Source organism: Aulonocara sp. 'chitande type north' Nkhata Bay, linkage group LG13, assembly GCF_057382095.1.
Source record: "Aulonocara sp. 'chitande type north' Nkhata Bay isolate Kocher_YH1m ecotype deep benthic linkage group LG13, A_spYH_male_GT1.1, whole genome shotgun sequence".
NCBI lineage: Eukaryota > Metazoa > Chordata > Actinopteri > Cichliformes > Cichlidae > Aulonocara > Aulonocara sp. 'chitande type north' Nkhata Bay.
The window spans coordinates 4247985-4266137 of NC_141356.1; the positions used below are offsets into that span (position 1 = coordinate 4247985).

General features: G+C 39.9%; 1 protein-coding gene across 1 annotated transcript in view; it reads left to right on the top strand.

Annotated features, from left to right (window-relative positions):
• b3gat2 (beta-1,3-glucuronyltransferase 2 (glucuronosyltransferase S)) overlaps positions 1-18153 on the top strand; it is a 62661-nt gene that overhangs the window by 31815 nt on the left and 12693 nt on the right. The window contains exon 3 of the mRNA XM_086258323.1: positions 12347-12495. Coding sequence (XP_086114449.1) covers positions 12347-12495 — 149 coding nt within the window. The remainder of the gene's footprint in view (positions 1-12346; positions 12496-18153) is intronic.

The following is an 18153-nucleotide window of genomic DNA, read 5'->3' on the forward strand; positions in this document are numbered from 1 at the left end:
AGAGAAAGTGACACAATAGCAGGCTATAGCGATTGCAGGCTTGTATCGTTCCAAACCCCAATGAGGACACACTCAGCACACGTGCGCAGGTCGGCCCCTGGGATTGGTTTTAATTAAATCACGATAACAGGAGCGGGCCAAGATCTCATCCCTCCATTCTCCCTCAAACCATCACCTAATCACACACAGCACATACACTGACACACACACACTGTAATTATCAGCCCTACTTTTACACCGCACTATATAATTACGCTGTCAATTTGCAATGCTAAGATTTACTGCCGAGCCCTGAACACAAAGCATTTTTTTGCTTTAAATTCTGTAAGGACAACAATGGCTGAGCCGGGAGAGCGACCCAAACTTTGTTCACTCTTAAATTATTATTCATGGGATTTACAATAGGGTGTCTGCAGAGTGCTGAGTGAGTGCCAGTGCGTGTCCTAATAGTATTGTGTTATACAGTGCTGTATTGTTAGCAGACCACTAAAGCTTCCCATCTACTGCTCGGTCTCATTTAGCCAGACACAATGGATCCTGGACAATGATGGTGTGGAGTACTATTCACCTCAGCATGTGTATGTGTGAATATGCACATGTGCCCACAGACACACAGATACGATTACATCATGTGTCTATTGGGGGAAAAACACAGGCAAACACACACCTGCAGGCACTTGAATTGATACAAGTAGACAGGCGTTGATGTTCCATGACACGCACATATTCATGCATGCAATTTTCCTAAAGTGCATCACAGCTGCAGAACAGAGCAAATGCGTTCATACGGGCTCACAGAGCAAATACAGAAACACAAGCACGCACAGACATGGCAACACAAAGACAGTCTCTCTGTTGTTGAAGTGATGCTTACGCTTTGGGGTGCTTCCTGAGATCGGGACATGAAAACGTTTAACCCCCTAATAACCCCAGTGGACCCGAGTAAGAAGCTGAACTCAACAGACAATAAAATTTGTGGCACACGAGGAAAATATAGTGTAACAGACTGAAAGTGCTTGGGGACACATATACATATCAATTTGGACAGGTTCAAATTTAATGTAAAAGTAAAATCCATTTTAATTTGGCCGTATGGCTCTGCTAATGTGGCGCCCGGGAGCAAGTCTGACAAGTAACACAATTTGTGTAATTTTGCCACTGTATACCACCATAGTGCATTTTAAATCCAACAGTCAGGACCGAAGTGCACACTTTCAGATTTAAATAGCCAGCGATAAAGGTGTCAGAACCAGAGAATCAGGCCATCCTAATAAATATAGCACTGCTGATAACTTACGTATGATTGCGTACGCTGTAATTCAGTTCAGCTCAAAAATGGAGAAGGAAATGAACAAATCCTCTGGCTCAGTTTGCTAATCTGTGGGGGGTTCTGTTTTTTTTTTATTGTTTTTTAAAATGTTGTCCTGGAATCCAGATTTACTTGCTCCTAAATTATGCATAAGTATAAACACAAGTAAAGGTAGTCTGAGTTTGTCTATTAAAAGTTCAGGAAAAAACACATGAGTACTTTTTGATAAAAAGAAAGAGAATTTCTATGTGAAAATTATTACCCAGCTTTCAGCTGCCTTTCAGCCAAGCAAACGCACATGAAAATAATCATACTTCAAAGCAAAGATGCAATAATTAGTCACACTTGCTTATGAGTAGGATGTAATGTGCTAAAGTTGTCTTGAGAAGTTTGGACTTACAGTACAGAACACAGTTTCCTGAACTCAACACCTGGCGTTGGATTGCCTTTGTTTCTCACTTCTTTCTGTCTGATTTTGTCTGCTTTTCATTGTCAGGTGCTTGTAATTCCAGTTGCCACTTGTCAGTCACATGGTGTGGTGGAACTTGACACCTTTCTCCTTGGATGTTCTGTTGTTCTTGTCATTATTTAAAACAAATTTAAAAAAACAAACTTATCTCTCTGCTACACACACCACAAACTGTTTACTTGAGATCTGAAGCAGATCTAAGAGGAACACTGTTGTGGTATATGAAAGGGCGACGGAGGTTCCAGAAGAAGGTCATTCGTTTTTAGCTTATGATGTCAGTGTCACAGTACTTTGTTCTTATGTCTGTTTTTACCCTGGATAAACTCTTTTGCACTTCCTGTCAACGTCTTAACTGGAACTAAATCAAAGAGCAATGGGCGGGGCCGAAGAGATGAATAAAGTGAGAAATCAAAACTGAAAACTGGCTATATAGCATAACAGTGTGATCACACAGTTCCCTCAGTCTATCAAAGCCTCACATTACACCATGCTAATATTAATCAATAAAGTCCATAAGGCTGTGCCAGACATTGCTCTCGTTTTCATTTTATGTTCTATTCACATTTCAACTTGCTTTCTATTTCCTCATTTTACTTAGTTATGTGTGTGCTCTCTGCTGTACTGTTACTTACTGGGTCACAATAACCTAGTAACCATAGTAAGCTAACGGCTAAATCCATGCCTGTAGGTGAGAAAAGTTAATTACATACCTAAAGACTCAGACTGGCAGCAAGCTATAAAGCTAAGGATACAAAAAGAAGGTTTAAACCACAGCTAAAATCACAGAAAGATGCTACACAGTTCAGACAGACAGCTCGAAAGTCATAGTAAGACAGCTAAAATGAAGCCGTTTGGGGTTGGTTGGTGTGTACAGATTTTAGTTTTAATTCTAAGAACCTTATCTTTTAAGATAGGCTTAAAAAAGATGCAGTCCCTACTTAATTCCCTGTGTTTGATAAGTATACATATATAACCTCCACATGATGCGCTCCTTTGTCCTCTTAATGTTTCTGCATCATGCTGTTAGCACAAAATCAATGCTTCATTTCTCAAGAAGGATTTTATTGTGAAGCATATTTTGTAAAAGTGCTCTGGAACATTATGACAGTACACATTTCCTCCTATCATGTCTCAGTTGGGTCATCCATGGACAGAACGTCCGCTCATTCAACTGAACACTCATTCTCCCCTCTCACCGTCAAAGACTGCAATCTGCTCCAGATATCAGAAGGATTTTAAATGTGTTTTGCCTCATCATGCAATATTTCTACTAGTGTTATTATAAAGGTCAGCCCAGCTATAACCATAGCATGTACAGCTAAACTTATAGCTAGTGATGAAGAACAGCATATAATATAATACTGTTAGTAAAGGAAACTGTCTAGCTTTGATACTAGATGGTGAGACTGACAACATATCCAAAGGCACCCTGTCATGGTCCTGGGTTTTTGAACCCCTGAATTTAATGTTTTTAGACATTGAATTCTTGCTATTAACAATTTATATCAATAATTATTAATACTTTTTTGTGTGGTCGTGTTGTTTGGACTTGCCTCCTTTATTATTAAATGTTAAAACATTTGAGGTTACTAGGTCACTACTAGCAGAATAATCTGTTGGTTGTTTAGTCAGAGGGATCTGTCCCAGACTCTGTGAAGTAAAATGGGCCTCATTCACTAATATTTGTGTAGAACAGGGTCTTAATTCGAGCAAAAGAGGAATCGACGTGGAGACTCAGAGTTCATGACACATGTGCACTGGCAAATTTTGTTTCTACCACTGTATGTTGGTAAATCTACACAGAGCCACACCCTCATTTCTCTATGTAAGCCAACACATTTGCCTTTGTTTGCATTCAGTTCAACTCGGTTTTATTGATACAGCGCCAAATCACAACGACAGTCACCTGAAGGCGCTTTATATTATAAAGTAGACCCAACAATATTACATGCAGACAACAACCTAACAATTATATGACCCCTATGAGAAAGCACTTCGGTGACAGTGGGAAGGAAAAACTCCCTTTTAACAGGAAGAAACCTCCAACAGAACCAGCCTCAGGGAGGGGCGGGAAGACAGGACAAAAGACATGCTGTGGAAGAGAGACAGAGATTATTAACAAATATGATCCAATGCAGAGAGGTCTGTTAACACATAGTGAGTGAGAATGCATGGAGTAAGTGGTAAAGTTTGAGAGAGCTAAGGCAATAATAATTTTACTGCTGAAGAAATTCAAGCCATTTCCAAGGTGGAAGTCGGAGAAGGCACACTTTTCAAAAGTGTTTCCTCAGGAGTAACAACAGTAGAGAAAAATGATGCGTGGGCTCCAATAAGCCATGTGGTTACTGTTGTATCCCCCCGCAGCACTGACTCCGGCTCAGGTAAAAAGGAAATGATTCGACATTAAAGTTGAGGCAATAAGAGAATAATGGACCGGAAGAAAAAGGAATCAAATGGAAGACATGGACCACTTTATCTGTCAGCCGAAGCTGTGAGACATGGCAATTATTTGGAAAACATCTCTAAGAGGGATATTACCCAAATATTCAATCACTACAAATTTTATTCAAGAAAAAAAAACATGCATTCTATTTACACAGCGCCAACAATGGTGATCTCAAGGCCTTTCAAAGTGGTCTGCATACCCACGCCCTGCATACCCGAATGGCCAGGTTATCCACAACCGGCTGGTTCAGCTGGATGCAGTGAATGACAGCAACAAGCATAAGACTTGGTAACACAAAGGACAAGCCACTATCATTATCAAAAGGAAAACAATAACAATAACTGGCCACAAAACAAAAGTCTAGGACAGGGTACCAGGTAGCTCTCACAAGCTTTGGGAGTCCGCTTGCCTAATTTCTGATTGGAGTCAGCTGGCTAAGGTAGTATTTAAGGCCTTTTTCTCACAAGTATTGAGACAGGTTGCAGCTTTAGTCGCTAGGCAAAAATTAGGCTTTTGTCTGAACCTCTAACCAGGGTCTAAAAACTGTCTGTCTATTTTAACATACTTATCTTCAGCATGTGGCTTTTATTCCTGCTGTGAAGCACTTTGTAACTCTGTGTTTTGAAAAGTGCTATACAAATAAAGTTTTTATTATTAGTATTCATTATATCTGTAGTCACCTAAAATGTTATGAAATATGTTACCACAAACAAAACCAAGTGTTTAGATTTAAGAACTTAAATATCCCAAAAGACTGAGCAACGAGCCATCTGCTCCTGCCTCCAAACACTTTCCTACTGTGCTGTTATTTAAAATGAATAAGCTGTGGGTCCCTCCTGTCCACAGCACTGAATATGTGGCAGTTGGAATGACAGATTATTTAAACGTTGGTGAAATGGAAATTTTTACACTTTATGCATTGAATGAAATCAGTAGATGGAGCTTTGATGTGCACACGAGTGCAGCGCGTCGCTCCATTAGTGTTTGGCAGTGTTTGTATTGCCAGTATTGCCTCTTCGTGGGACTCAGAAATAGATTGTCATAAGAGTATTAGCCTGATGATACTATTTAATACTTTGGGACTGGCACGGCTGAGAAACCTTGGCCTGACCTGCTGTTTCTCTCTGAAATGTCCCTGTAGTGAGGAAAGAGCTGGTGGAGAAAACTTGAATCCATTGGATCCCCAAAAAATATTTTTTCCTTTTAAATGAAATCATTGCTGTGGTCATGCTCTAATGCTCCTTTTTGAACAAGAAGTCCCAAATACAAAGGTGCAAGTGAAGCTGAATTAGGAATTAATTATTTTTGCAATTTTCTATAAAAAGACAATTTTTAAGAAAAGTTCAAACAAAGAGTGATTGTGTATCAGTTAGATAAGATAAGATAAGATAAGATAGAACTTTATTAATCCCTCGGGTGGGTTCCTCTGGGAAATTCGACTTCCAAAAAAAGCACAGCAACGACCAAAGTTACAGTTACAGAACTGTTATATATATATATACACACACACACACATATATAAATACAGAGACAAATATAAATAAAATATACAAAGGGGATAAATAGAATAAATAGGAATAAAAAATAAAAATACAAGTGAATTGCACATTTCAAGTATTGAGTCTATTGCACTGTTGACTATTTACAAAAAGTATTGCACAAGGTATTGTACAGTGAGGTGCAGAGGCACTACAGCTTAGTTGTTCCCCCCTCCTTTGTCCTCCTGTTTCCCCTCCCTCTCCCCTCCAGAGAGGAGTTAAACAGTCTGATGGCGTGTGGGACAAAGGACACACAAGTTTGACACACAAGGGAAACAATGTGTTATTTTTTGTATGTAGTGTGGTTTGACTATGATGAATAGATGTAATAAATGAATGCACAGGAGACTCACAGATGTACCCTCCTTCACTGTTTCCAGAATAAGTTTGTATGTAACCACAATAAATCAAACAGCAAATGTTTTTTTTCTTGTTTACTTTTTCTTGTTTATGAGCTTTCTTGCTAGCTCCCCTGTCCGCTGCGTGCTGATGCATTCTTTGTCTTCTGCTTTTTAGGCTCATCAGGTGGCTGAGTATGTAATTTTGTTGTTAAAGGTGCCCTGTGGAGCTTTATTGTAAAGAATGAATGCTTGTTTACTCACCAGGCTGCATTTTGTGTGTCCTTAAAAGGTCGGGTGATCAGCTGACAGAATCAGTGAGACCTTTTCTTCAACATGATTGGGAAACCCAGTTTTTACATTTTAAACTTTTTTGTTTACCCACTTGTGTTCTTCATCATCACAGGATCAAGCAAAACATAACAAATGTTCAAATACAGCTGGGTACCTGAGACAAGTCAACATTAAAAGAAATATCGATCCTAGTGGCACCGAGTGCTACAGTGTGAGTCCAGTTGTACAAAAGTTTTATGAAACTGTTTGACCAGCGAGTGATGTTCAGCACTGCTACTAGAATTCTGCCTTAAGAGCTCCTGAGAAGTCAGAAAGTACAACCCCAACAGGGGAGTTGTACTAATTTAGACTCTTGATCCTTCAGTAAAAACAAATGTAATGTCTTTAAAAGCTTACGCTGAGCAAAACAATGTCTATACATGCAAAAGAAAACAGTTCTAACTTGCTTTATATGCAGGGCCCAAATAATGATGAACTACAGTCAACATTTTTCTCTCTCCAAACACGCTTATATACCCTTTGCTGATGGGCTTTACTTGCAATAGATACACAGTCATATAGGTCAGCTGGAGTGGGTCAGGTATAAAGTGGGACAAAGTTAGCACAGAGTCTGGACAACCTCCTCTTGGGCAAAAATGGCTCAGATAAGCTGTGACGTCCAGTGGCTGGCAGCAGGTTTAGGAGACGCCTATCATGTAATAGCTCTAATAGCTTATCTACTCCACCTGAGCGCCATTTATCTCTGTGATTAGCCTGCAGTATTGCACATGGAGCAGTAATGAGCCTGACACCAACATAACCTAATAACTGTGGAGGTGTTGCAGCACTTTCCTGTGTGTGCCTTTGTGTAGCTAATTTGAAAAAGGGAATTTGCCTGTGGCTTTAGAGTGATAAGTCTTCTGAGTGTTAAAGATGAGTTTTGTTTTACTTCAGTCTTTTTTTTAATTAGAAAATGTTACATTTCAGTTTTTCTGCTAAAATCTTCTTTTTCATTTGTGTGTTCCACAGAGGCACCAACTTGATAAAAAGGGGTCGCCATTAAGTGGACCCAGTCGTTAACCCTAACCTCCGATGGTTTCTCAATTAACTAGTGGATGTCCAAAGGTTGAACATCATAAAAAGAAAAGACTGTCAAATTTAAAAAAATAGCTGCTTTCAGTATTTCAATTCAGTTTTATTTATATAGCACCAAATCACAATTACAGTCGCCTCAAGGTGCTTTATATTGTAAGCTAAAGACCCTACAGTAATACAGAGAGAAACCCTTTGGGCAAGCATTTGGCGATAGTGGGAAGGGAAAACGCCTTTTTAACAGGAAGGAACCTCCAGCTGAGCCAGGCTGAGGGAGAGGCAGCTATCTGGGAGATGGATGTGGGTGAGGGAGGCAGGAAAAGGGACTAATGAAAACTAATGATTAAATGCAAAGTTGTGTGTAAACACATAGTTATATATATCCCAGTAAGCACAAGTAAAGCAGCAGTCCGAGAGCAAAGTGCTCTATTGTGGTGATAATGCACTATGAGGTTATTAAGACAAGATGGGGCCTTGCTTATTGAAGACCTTGTATGTGAGAAGGATTTTAAACTTGATTCTGGATTTATCAGGGATCCAATAAAAATAAGGCAATATGGGAGAAATATGCTCTCTTTATACTATATACTATATAAGTCCTGTATGGACACATTTATCTAACTGTGTACATCAGTGTGGATGTGCTTTTCACTTGGTCTAAAGTACACTAAACTTACAGAGAGATAATACATACCAAACTCATTTGCATGTCTGCTGTTTCTTTCTCTGTGTGACCCACTCTGACACTAACTTACCTCAGAGGACTGCTGTCTTGTCTGCTGGCCATGTATCACCACGTCTGGATAACTGCAGCCTAGAATATTCTGTTCAGCTAGAGGTGGCGGATGTGAGGGGAAAATAGAGGCGAGGATGGTGAATTACCAGGGGCAAATTGCCACACTGATTGCAAAGGCGTGCCACCCACTGATGATTTGCATAAATAAATATTCAGTAATTATGTTGAGACCTTGTGCACAGAAGAAGTTTCTGCAAATATCTTCCTGTCACACGTGGAACTAGAAATCTCTGTGTGAGAAATGCTTAAAACATAACCCACACTGGAGCTCTTTCCTGTCCTGACAGGCGTTTAAGGATGGCTATAAATTACTTTAAACTGTACCACAGTGTTTGGATTTTTTTTTCATTGTGTTTTCCTTCACTTTCTGAGTCTTTTTACTTCACACTACACCTGTAAAAAGTAAAGCCATAAAATATTTAAAAGGCTTCTGGTTCACCTCAGGCGTCAGCGCGAAGATCTAACATCTGAAACCTGTGAACGTCTGTTTTCTTTTCCAATAAAAAAAATGCTATGTTTTGGTATTTCTCAAAGTCAGATGAATAATTTGCCAAATTCATGTTATTACTCGTGATTTACAGCAAATTGATGACATGCCAAAAAAGAGTGCTGGGAGTAAAATAAAACAATAAAGTTGTGGGCTGGAAAACAGGCTCAACAAGGATAGGTCTTAACATTGTGGCTGATGTTGGGGATCAGGTGTTTTTTTTCTTCAGTAAGGAAACGTGGCACACAGGAATGTGTACATACAGGTGCACAAAATATGGAGAACATCCTACCTAACTGCCCCACCCCAGTCACAGAGTCACTAAAAGCTTTATGGTGATATTGAATGGAAATTGAAGCAGCCAGAGCCTTTCGTATGTTTTTCTGAGGATAAAACAGACACCTGTTGTTCCCTGACGATCTCCTCCTCTCCTCCTGTCAGCGCCTCTCGGCAGCACCACTTCTCTCCCTCTAGCCGTTTAGTAACAGTTCTCAGATGAGTCCTGAAGCAATAATTAATGCTCAGAGAACTCTTCTCACAATCACACACATTTGGGAAAATAATAAACTTTTTTCTTTGATATAACAAAATAAATAAATAAAACAATGCAGACAAAGCGGCAATATTCTCTATGGAGAGTGAATGTGAGTTTCATATCTATCTATCTGTCTGTCTGTCTCCTGGGATCTGCTGGAGCCACTCACTGCCCCGAGTGGCCCGTTTACCACGAGGACCACCGCTGCCTTCACCCTGCACTCCTTCTTTAGCTCCTCTCTCAGGCTTTGGTATTTCTCAAGCTTCCCTTGTTCCATCTTCCTGGTGTTGCTTGGTACTTGGTATAGCTACATCAATCACTACAGCTGTCTTCCTCTGCTTGTCCAGCACAACTCTGTGCAATTGGTTAGCCATCAGCAGTTTGTCTGTCTGTATCTGGAAGGTCCACAGGATCTTATCTCAGTGATCCCATTTTGACCTTGGAATTTCTAGACCATAATCAGCACGGATGTTCTGGCAGCTACTTGGTTATGGCATTCCATGTGTGCCCTGTCTGCTAGCATCAGTCTGGCTTCTTTATTTAGCTCCAACAGATCTTCTGCTTGTTTATTTCATTTTGGAGATACTGCGTCTGTGATAAGTAGCTGAGTTTGGGAGAGACACGTATAGTTAGATCTATACGTAAACACTGATAGAATCTTTGTAAATTTTACCTCTGTACATCACCACAGTGTATTTTAATTATACAGCCTTTCAGCATCAAATGAAGGGTTTATGAAAATTACGATGAACTGCTTAGAAATTACAGACATTTCACCTATTTTTAGAGTTTCAAACATGTTAAACATCATTTTTAAGACTTGATTCAGACATGAAAATCCTTTGTGGTCAATGACTGCCTGAAGTCAAGAACCCATGGACATCATCAACTGCTGAGTTTCCTCTGTTGAGATGCCCTGCCAGGCCTTTACTGCAGGCGCCTTCAGCTGCTGCATGTTTGTGGGTCTCTCTGCCTTCAGCTTTGCACCCTTATTGCTAAAGGCGTCTCTTGATTGTGGATGATGGTACACCTACCTCGTTGAGAGTATTCTTCACCTGGTTAGATGTTAAGCACTGAGGTACTGTTGCTATCTTGCAGTTTGTTGTTTGTTTTATTCGCTCCAGTGTCCAATTACGGTCGCAGCAGATGGCCCCGCCCCTCCATGAGCCTGGTTCTGCCGGAGGTTTCTTCCTGTTAAAAGAGAGTCTTTCCTTCCCGTTGTCGCCAAAGTGCTTGTTCATAGGAGGTCATATGATTGTTGGGGGTTTTTTCTCAATACATGAATGTATGTGTGTGAATGTGTGTGTGAATGTGTGGATGACTGGATGTGTAAAGTGCTTTGGGGTCCTTAGGGACTAGTAAAGCACTATACAAATACAGGCCATTTACCATTTATGTATTATTGTAGGGTCTACCTTACAATATAAAGCACCTTGAGGCAACTGAATTGAATTGAATTGAGCAACTGTCAGTGTGTTATACATCCTTAGTTCATCTTCATGGAGTAAATGAGTTAGGAAGTGGCAGTGGACGGGCAATCAAGCCATTGATGTCTCTTTAACTCGTATGTTCATAAGTAATGAATTTTAAAACAGGCTCCTATTTTCATGTCCGCATGTGTAAGTAAACAACTTTAGCTTAGTCACTCAGTCTTCTATTGCTGTTTCTGTCTACTACAACAGATAGAAAGAAAATGATTTATTTTAACCAGCACAGTAGAGGTAGCTTCAGGCTGCACGGTGGCATCGTAAAGGGAAATAACATCGAAGACAGGAAGTAGTAGAACGCATTCATCTTCTGTGGAAAGTTAAGAAAACATTTGCCAGAAGCAACACACAGCTTAGAAAATTAGATTGAAATTGAGACCATACTACTTGCATTATAGGATTTCATCTGGGAATTAATATTCAGTATTTACAGCACTCACAACAACAGAGTGGTTTGCATGTGTTATAGCTAATCCACTCCTTTGGACCAGACCCAATCACTGAATTAAACTGTAGCACAGAGGTCAGTTTTGGTCCTGTGTTTTTGTCCATTTAATACATAACCATAGATATTTCGTGCTTACTGACAGACTTATTAGGTCAAGATTAAATGAAGGTGTAAATATCTTATGTCATTGTCTAGTGATACACCTAGCCCTGAAGACGAGGAAAAATTAAAATGAAATACTGAGCTGAGGGCCAAATACCAGCGTTCTGTAACTTTGGCGCAGATCTGTTTTACAGTCAGCAAATGTGGTTTTTCAAAATAAAAATCCACAGAGGCCACAGCCATGAATTCCAAGAGCATCAGTTATTAAAAACTCAACGGTACCTAATGTGGCAGTAACGAGAGCTGACACACTAACTGCAGATGACACTTTCTTCTGACAGTGGAAGCTCAAAGCAGGCAAAAATTATGCAAAACAGACTCATCACGTGTCACCTTCAGACCTGTGGCTACAGGGTCAACAACACATCAGATGTGTGAATGACGTGTTCTCCACACACATGCTGCACAAGGTTAACTGCAGCAGCTGCAGGGATTAGCTTTCCTGTTTAGTTTGTCACGTTTGATTTGAGTTCAAAATAAAATTTTGTGGAGTTATGGAAAAGATTATATAAAACTTGTCTCACAATGTGAAATACTTCCGAACCTTCAAATGTATTTCTGGCTGTAGGGCAGCTAATACTTTTTTCCCCCCGCTGCTGTAATTACATGGAGTCACACAGCCGGTTTCTCACCACAGTTACCAAGTTTTTCTAATCAGATTGATTAAATCTGGTTTCAAGCCACACATTAATCCCTGCTTCTGCTCCAGCACACTGGCATCCTGAGCATTCTTCCCTCTGACATTCACTTATTTTCCTTCTCATCTACAGTACAATTATCACCAGAGAACGCAGACCCCTGTGGTAAATGAATTTCATATCAGCCATATCACAGTCATTAGATGCACTAATCAACTTGGTCATTTTCTGCTGTGATTACAACAGCCTCGTAATGTCCCTTTTATCCATGCTGGCTAGCGTCTTCATCCCTTCACCATAGTCTTCTCTTCTTCCTCCGGCTCCTCAGGATTTGCAGTGAATCTTCAGGTGATCCTGGCGAACCCGCGGGCACAGTTCAAACGGCGAGGCTCCCAGCCGGGGATGCAGGAATCCGACTTCCTCAAGCAGATCACCAAGGTCACCGACTTGGAGCCCAAGGCGAACAACTGCACACGGGTCAGTAACCGGGCATGTCTGTGTCTGTTGCAACAAAATGAAAAGAATTTCATTAAGGCGAGGTGATGTGACAGAATTTAACACCTTCTACTGGGACCTGAAACACCCAGTAAAAACATGTTCAAATATGCTGAAGAGGACTTTCCTAGAAATGGAAAATTTCCTTTATACTCAAACTTAAAGCAAAGATGTTCTTTTTAAGACTAACGATTGTCCCATCAGACTTTTGACCAGAACTCAACAACTGTAGACATGTTGAAGTTGGCGACTGCAGTGAGCTTTATAATACACACACAGGTAGACGGTTTCACACAGAAACATTTTTATACATTTTCTTCATTGCTATTTTACATTTTCTTCTCACAGAATGGAGACGTTCCTATGTCAGTCCAGCTGCCTGCTGCAGTACAGTTGCTCACTTTACTCACTCATTTTTACCCTTAAGGTGTATTTCTCTGGTTTTGCATAACGCCAGTGAAAGTGTATTGGGCTCCAAGCACTGCCAAGCCTGAGATGCCTCCTACTCCTGCTAATTTGCTGCTATATTGTATGCGTAGACACTTACATGTAACCTGATCAGACACATTTTAAATGAAATGCAGAAAATGCAGTTCAGATGAAATTTGAATTCCATATTCAGACATTTTTACAAAATTAGTTGTGCAGTGTAGGATGAAGCTTGGCTGATTATACATAGGTGTTATATTTAATCCTGAAACCTGGCCCCTTGTGCAATTTTAAGTTAATGAGCTGATGTCAGGCACTGCCTTGAAAGAACGTGCAAAAATTGAAAATGATTCATCAAATGATTATGTATTAAAGAAACCTCTTTATACAACTTCCTGGTCCCCAAAAAAGTCCATTCAGTTAGATAAGGCAGTTCAACGTAGTTACCTAGTTACACAGCTGTTTTCGACCAGTTCAAATCCTGCCATAACCATTAGCTCACACTCCCATCGTAAGTAAAATGATATCACTAAGAGAGGGAAACTGGATTTATCCACTTAAGGCTGCGAGTTTTGCTTATGTCAGTGAAGACCTCTCTTAGTTCTTTTAGCCAAGACATTAATCCTAATATTGACCCTTGTTTTTTGGCCCGTCACCTTCAAGTTCAAATTGTTCCCTGAAATATGTCTCAAAAACCAGGTGTCTAGTCTTAATCTTTACTAAACTGCTAGAATACTGATAGACCGGACCTGATCTACAACGATCTACATTGGACCTGATCTACAACGATCTACAACGATCTCGTTGGACCTGATCTACAATGTCCAAATGATAACAGTGCTATATATTTGATATAGCTGTGGTGTGTCAGTATCTGTATCTGTTTAATTTTAACATTTATTTAATGCAGATTTCAATTTAACGGGGCCAAATAATCATTGATTAGAAGTGTTTTTAACATCCTGTGAGAGGACATTGTACTTGTTAAAGGCTGGAGAGATGCAGTTCTCACCAATGACACAAGAGGCTAAAGAAAAAATGAAGCATTTGGTGTTGCACAACTGTATCTGTGTGTCTCTACACCTTGAAGAAGGTGGAATCACAATCACTTTTAGGGAGCCCACTGGCTGTTTTCTCTTTCCGTCCTAAGTAAAAAAAAATTTTTAATGTTTTTCTTTTTTTTCTTATATGCACACAGGCTCAAGGTCACTGAGCAAACCTGAATTCTAACTCACACAATGCATTACATTCTTCTCCACTACAGATGGAAAGCAACTTTTATTTTTACTCCTATATAAATGTTTAAAGTCCAAACATTAAGCAGCTGTGCACATTTTGTGAAACTGAATGACAGGCCAACATGTCAGGAGCAAACACTAGTATATCTCAATATGCAGTTTGTAAATAGGCCACATTCAGCCAGAGTTAACAAACTGCAGTGACCTGCACACTGGAGGTGAATCGCACAGGCTAGTGCTTAATAAAAGCCCAATTTATTTATCCAATTTATCAGTTTTAATCTAGCATGTGCACATTTGTGTGTCTGGGGCACAAATACAGCCATAATGATAGTGACCATCACAGCAGTAACCATGGGGTATCCCCCTCCCCCTCTGCTATTGACAGCATGAGTCATGCTTTAAGCTAGTGGCACAGTCTAAACTTAGACACACACAGCCTGAATTGAATAGAAAGTGCGTTATAGCGCTATCAATTCTAGTTGTGTGCTTAGACAGCTTAGATCGATGCAGCTCATCTCAAATCGCCACAGCCCCTGTTGGCACCCGGTTTTATGAAGCCACTCATCCTCTTGACAACCATCACAGAGGCGCCTTAAAGGACTTTTTGTGACAAATGGATCCTATTATGTTTTTACCTTTCAAGGAATACATGAGCTTGAGCTCAACGTGCGATGCCTACAGCTGTTCCAAAAAGTACCAAGTCTGCAAGTGGCATTTACATGCTCTCTTTGTTTTGTTTTTTGGGTGCTTTTCTTATTAACGCCTTAGAGCCAGTTTGACTTTTTTAGCTCCAGACCAGTCAGCAGTGACCACTGGTTATCCATCACACCAGTGTTTGTTGTTTTTTCAGTGGATGAATTTGAGGATCAGTGACAGAAATCCTCAGATTCAAGAGTTATTTATTTGCAATAACTTCTATAGCTCTATCAATTTTACTCAAGTTTATTGATCATTTCTTCTGAGAAATACATCCTAATAATGCCCACTGGGACATTTCATCCGTACCCAATACATCAAAAGCTACTGGCTGTTCTGTAAAAATGGGTTGGGGTGTTTATGGTTTCCCAGAGAGAGGGTTTTAAAGGATTCTGGTGGCCCTGTGATCTTTGTCCTCCCGACACCTTCAGGTTTAAATTGATTTCTTAAATGTATCGAGTTGTCTATTCTTATTCTTTACTACATTCCTAAAATGATTAATTAGACATTTGCTGAACTCCATCACATTTTCAGTGAGTTTTACCTTGTGAAGCTTCGTTGTTTTAAAATGTTTCTTTTAGTTGCGTCGTGAGGACATCATTGCTGTTGCCAGATTTTATTTTATTTTTTTGTCAACAGCGGAGCCTCAAAAGGATCCACAGTGTGGCCCAACAAACATAATTAGTTCATTAGTTTCTGCTGCTGTTGAAGCTGAAGACAGTGAGGCTGTTGCAGAAAATGAAAGAGGAGCGTAAAACTAAGCAATCTGATGGAAAACATGTTGTAATTATCACTGACTTAAAAAGGTTTTATAGAGAATGTAAAGGTAAGTAACACATTATTAAGTTCAATGACTATATTAGAGTTAATAACTTAATATTGATGTTGTACTACATAAGTGTTGCAATTACCTGAAAAATGCTGAATAAAAATAAGCAAAACAAAGAAACAAAATTAAAAACATCTCTAACATGTGTTTGTACAAGCTCAACTGAGTTTATTCAGAAAATGGGACAAAAACCACAGATGGGTCTGTAACTTTTGTGGGTGGGGATGAGGGGCGGAAAAACAATAGTGCTTTATCTTTTTCAGTTACACAGGTATCGCGCTGTATCGCTGATAGGGATGGGAATTGATAAGAATTTAGCAATTCTGATTCCATTATTGATATCAGTTAGCGATTCGATTCCTTATTGATTCTCTTATCAGTTGTCATTGGGTTCTCATTGTAGAATTCAAACCAGAGCAATTCTGCTTTATAAACGTGAACAGGTAGAAATAGAGGCTGCAGCCTCAGGATCTGGCTGCTGGGGTCGGCATCCACTCAGCGTTCACCTGGGGTCTTGGCTAGCTTAGCATTAGCCTGGTATCTCAACAGATGCTTGCAAAGAAGTGAAGTTGTGTTAGCAGCATAATCTGGTTGTTTCTGTCCTGGATGCAGTTTTCCACTTTACCATTTATCTCGTCCTTTTGTGCAATAAAAATAAATGCCCATATCCATCCTCTAGACCAGGGCTGGGGAGCTCCAGGCCTCAAGATGTCGCACTGGGTCAACACACCTGAATCACACCTGAAACTTCAAGACATGTTGAGGAGGTAATTTAGCCATTTAAATCAGCTGTGTTGGATCAAGGACAAACCTGCAGGACAGCGACACTCAAAGCCTGGAGTCCCCCAGCCCTGCTCTAGACTTTAGCTATTTTTCTATTTTCGAAAGGCAGGCAGACTAAAAATTCCAAGGAATTGACTACTGGGAACCAATCTACGAGAACCGGTTCTCAGTTCCCATCCCTAATCACTGATGATTGCCTTGCAGTGTATCGAGTATCTCATAATATCGACATCATTATTAGTATTGTTATTAAAAAAACCCAACTTTGTTATTGTGGGCAACATATTGTGTTTCTATTGTATCCCAGGTTACTCGGGATATGAACAATCCCACTGCTAGAGGAAATATGCACACACTCAGGTTAAGATTTTTAACCTGCAATTAAGTGTAAAAGCACATAATTTTGAGGAAAAAAAATTGTAAATTACTTTTTACAGGAGGTATTTACGTCGACTGTTGCATTACTTTTAAAAAGCTTGGCGTAAGAAGCCTGCTGGAGAGAGAGATAATGATGCACCGATGTGTGCACTGGCTATCGGCCCGATACCGACTCAAATATAAATAAATTAATAATCAGTCAATCTGATATTATGACAATAGGATGATGTAGTCAACTGATCTCTATTGTCACATTATCCGATCAGTTTAAATAACAGTTTTCTTTGTTAATTACGCCACACATTAGCACACAGGTGTTAGTACACGGAGGAATCACAGCACAGAGTTCTCAGCATTTTGGAGTTTCACACCAGCAATGATAACATCTCTTCATGAATGCTGAAATAGTTTTTGATTTGATGACAAACTTTGGTCACAAGTGTTACACAACTAAAGCTCAGATGATGATGATGCCTCCCTGTTGGCTTTCCTCTCACCCACTCTCACTCTCATTATGTTTGGTGGGACTCTTGTTGGTAAGCTTTTAGTGCACTTTACTCTATTAATATTATTTCACTTCACCATTACAGCTTGTTACACACAACAGTGCCCAGATTTTCCTGCTACAAACCGATGATGGTACAACTCAAAGACTTGTTTACCAGTGGAGTACTTTAACTTCACTTTCTTTAAGGCTTGCATTCAAGTACTTTTTATTTTCAGAAAAAAATACCAAAGCTGCTGTTTTATCCGAAATAAGCAAATACAGAATTTAATCATTGTGGTTCAGTATATGTGTGTGCAGGTCACAGTGTTGGGTCCAAGTCCCTGATGGGTTATGGGTAAATGTTTCCTGCAGGGAATAGATAAAGATCCCCTGGAGCTGCTGGATCATCATTTACTGATGGCTGCGGCTGCTGCAGACAGCTCTGTGTTGAAACTATCATCATCATTATCAACCCCATTACACTAATGGAGGCGCCCTGCCGCTGATATTAATACAGGTTATTAGCAGCCCGTGACATCATCAGTCATCAGCCAGAGCAGCCCAGAAAGGACGATGTGGTATCAGCATTTATCACGTCAGCGTTACAATAGCAAAGGGATGTGACATCATCACTCATAAAGTCACTCATGTGAGGCTAAAACGCGAAACATCGCTCAGACAATGCAGAACGCAGCGCGTCTCACACACTGTCACATCTGTCATATAGACACATCAGTAAAAAATGACAAGGCAACAACAAAGACTGTGGAATCTAAATCATGTTTAGTTTAAGTATA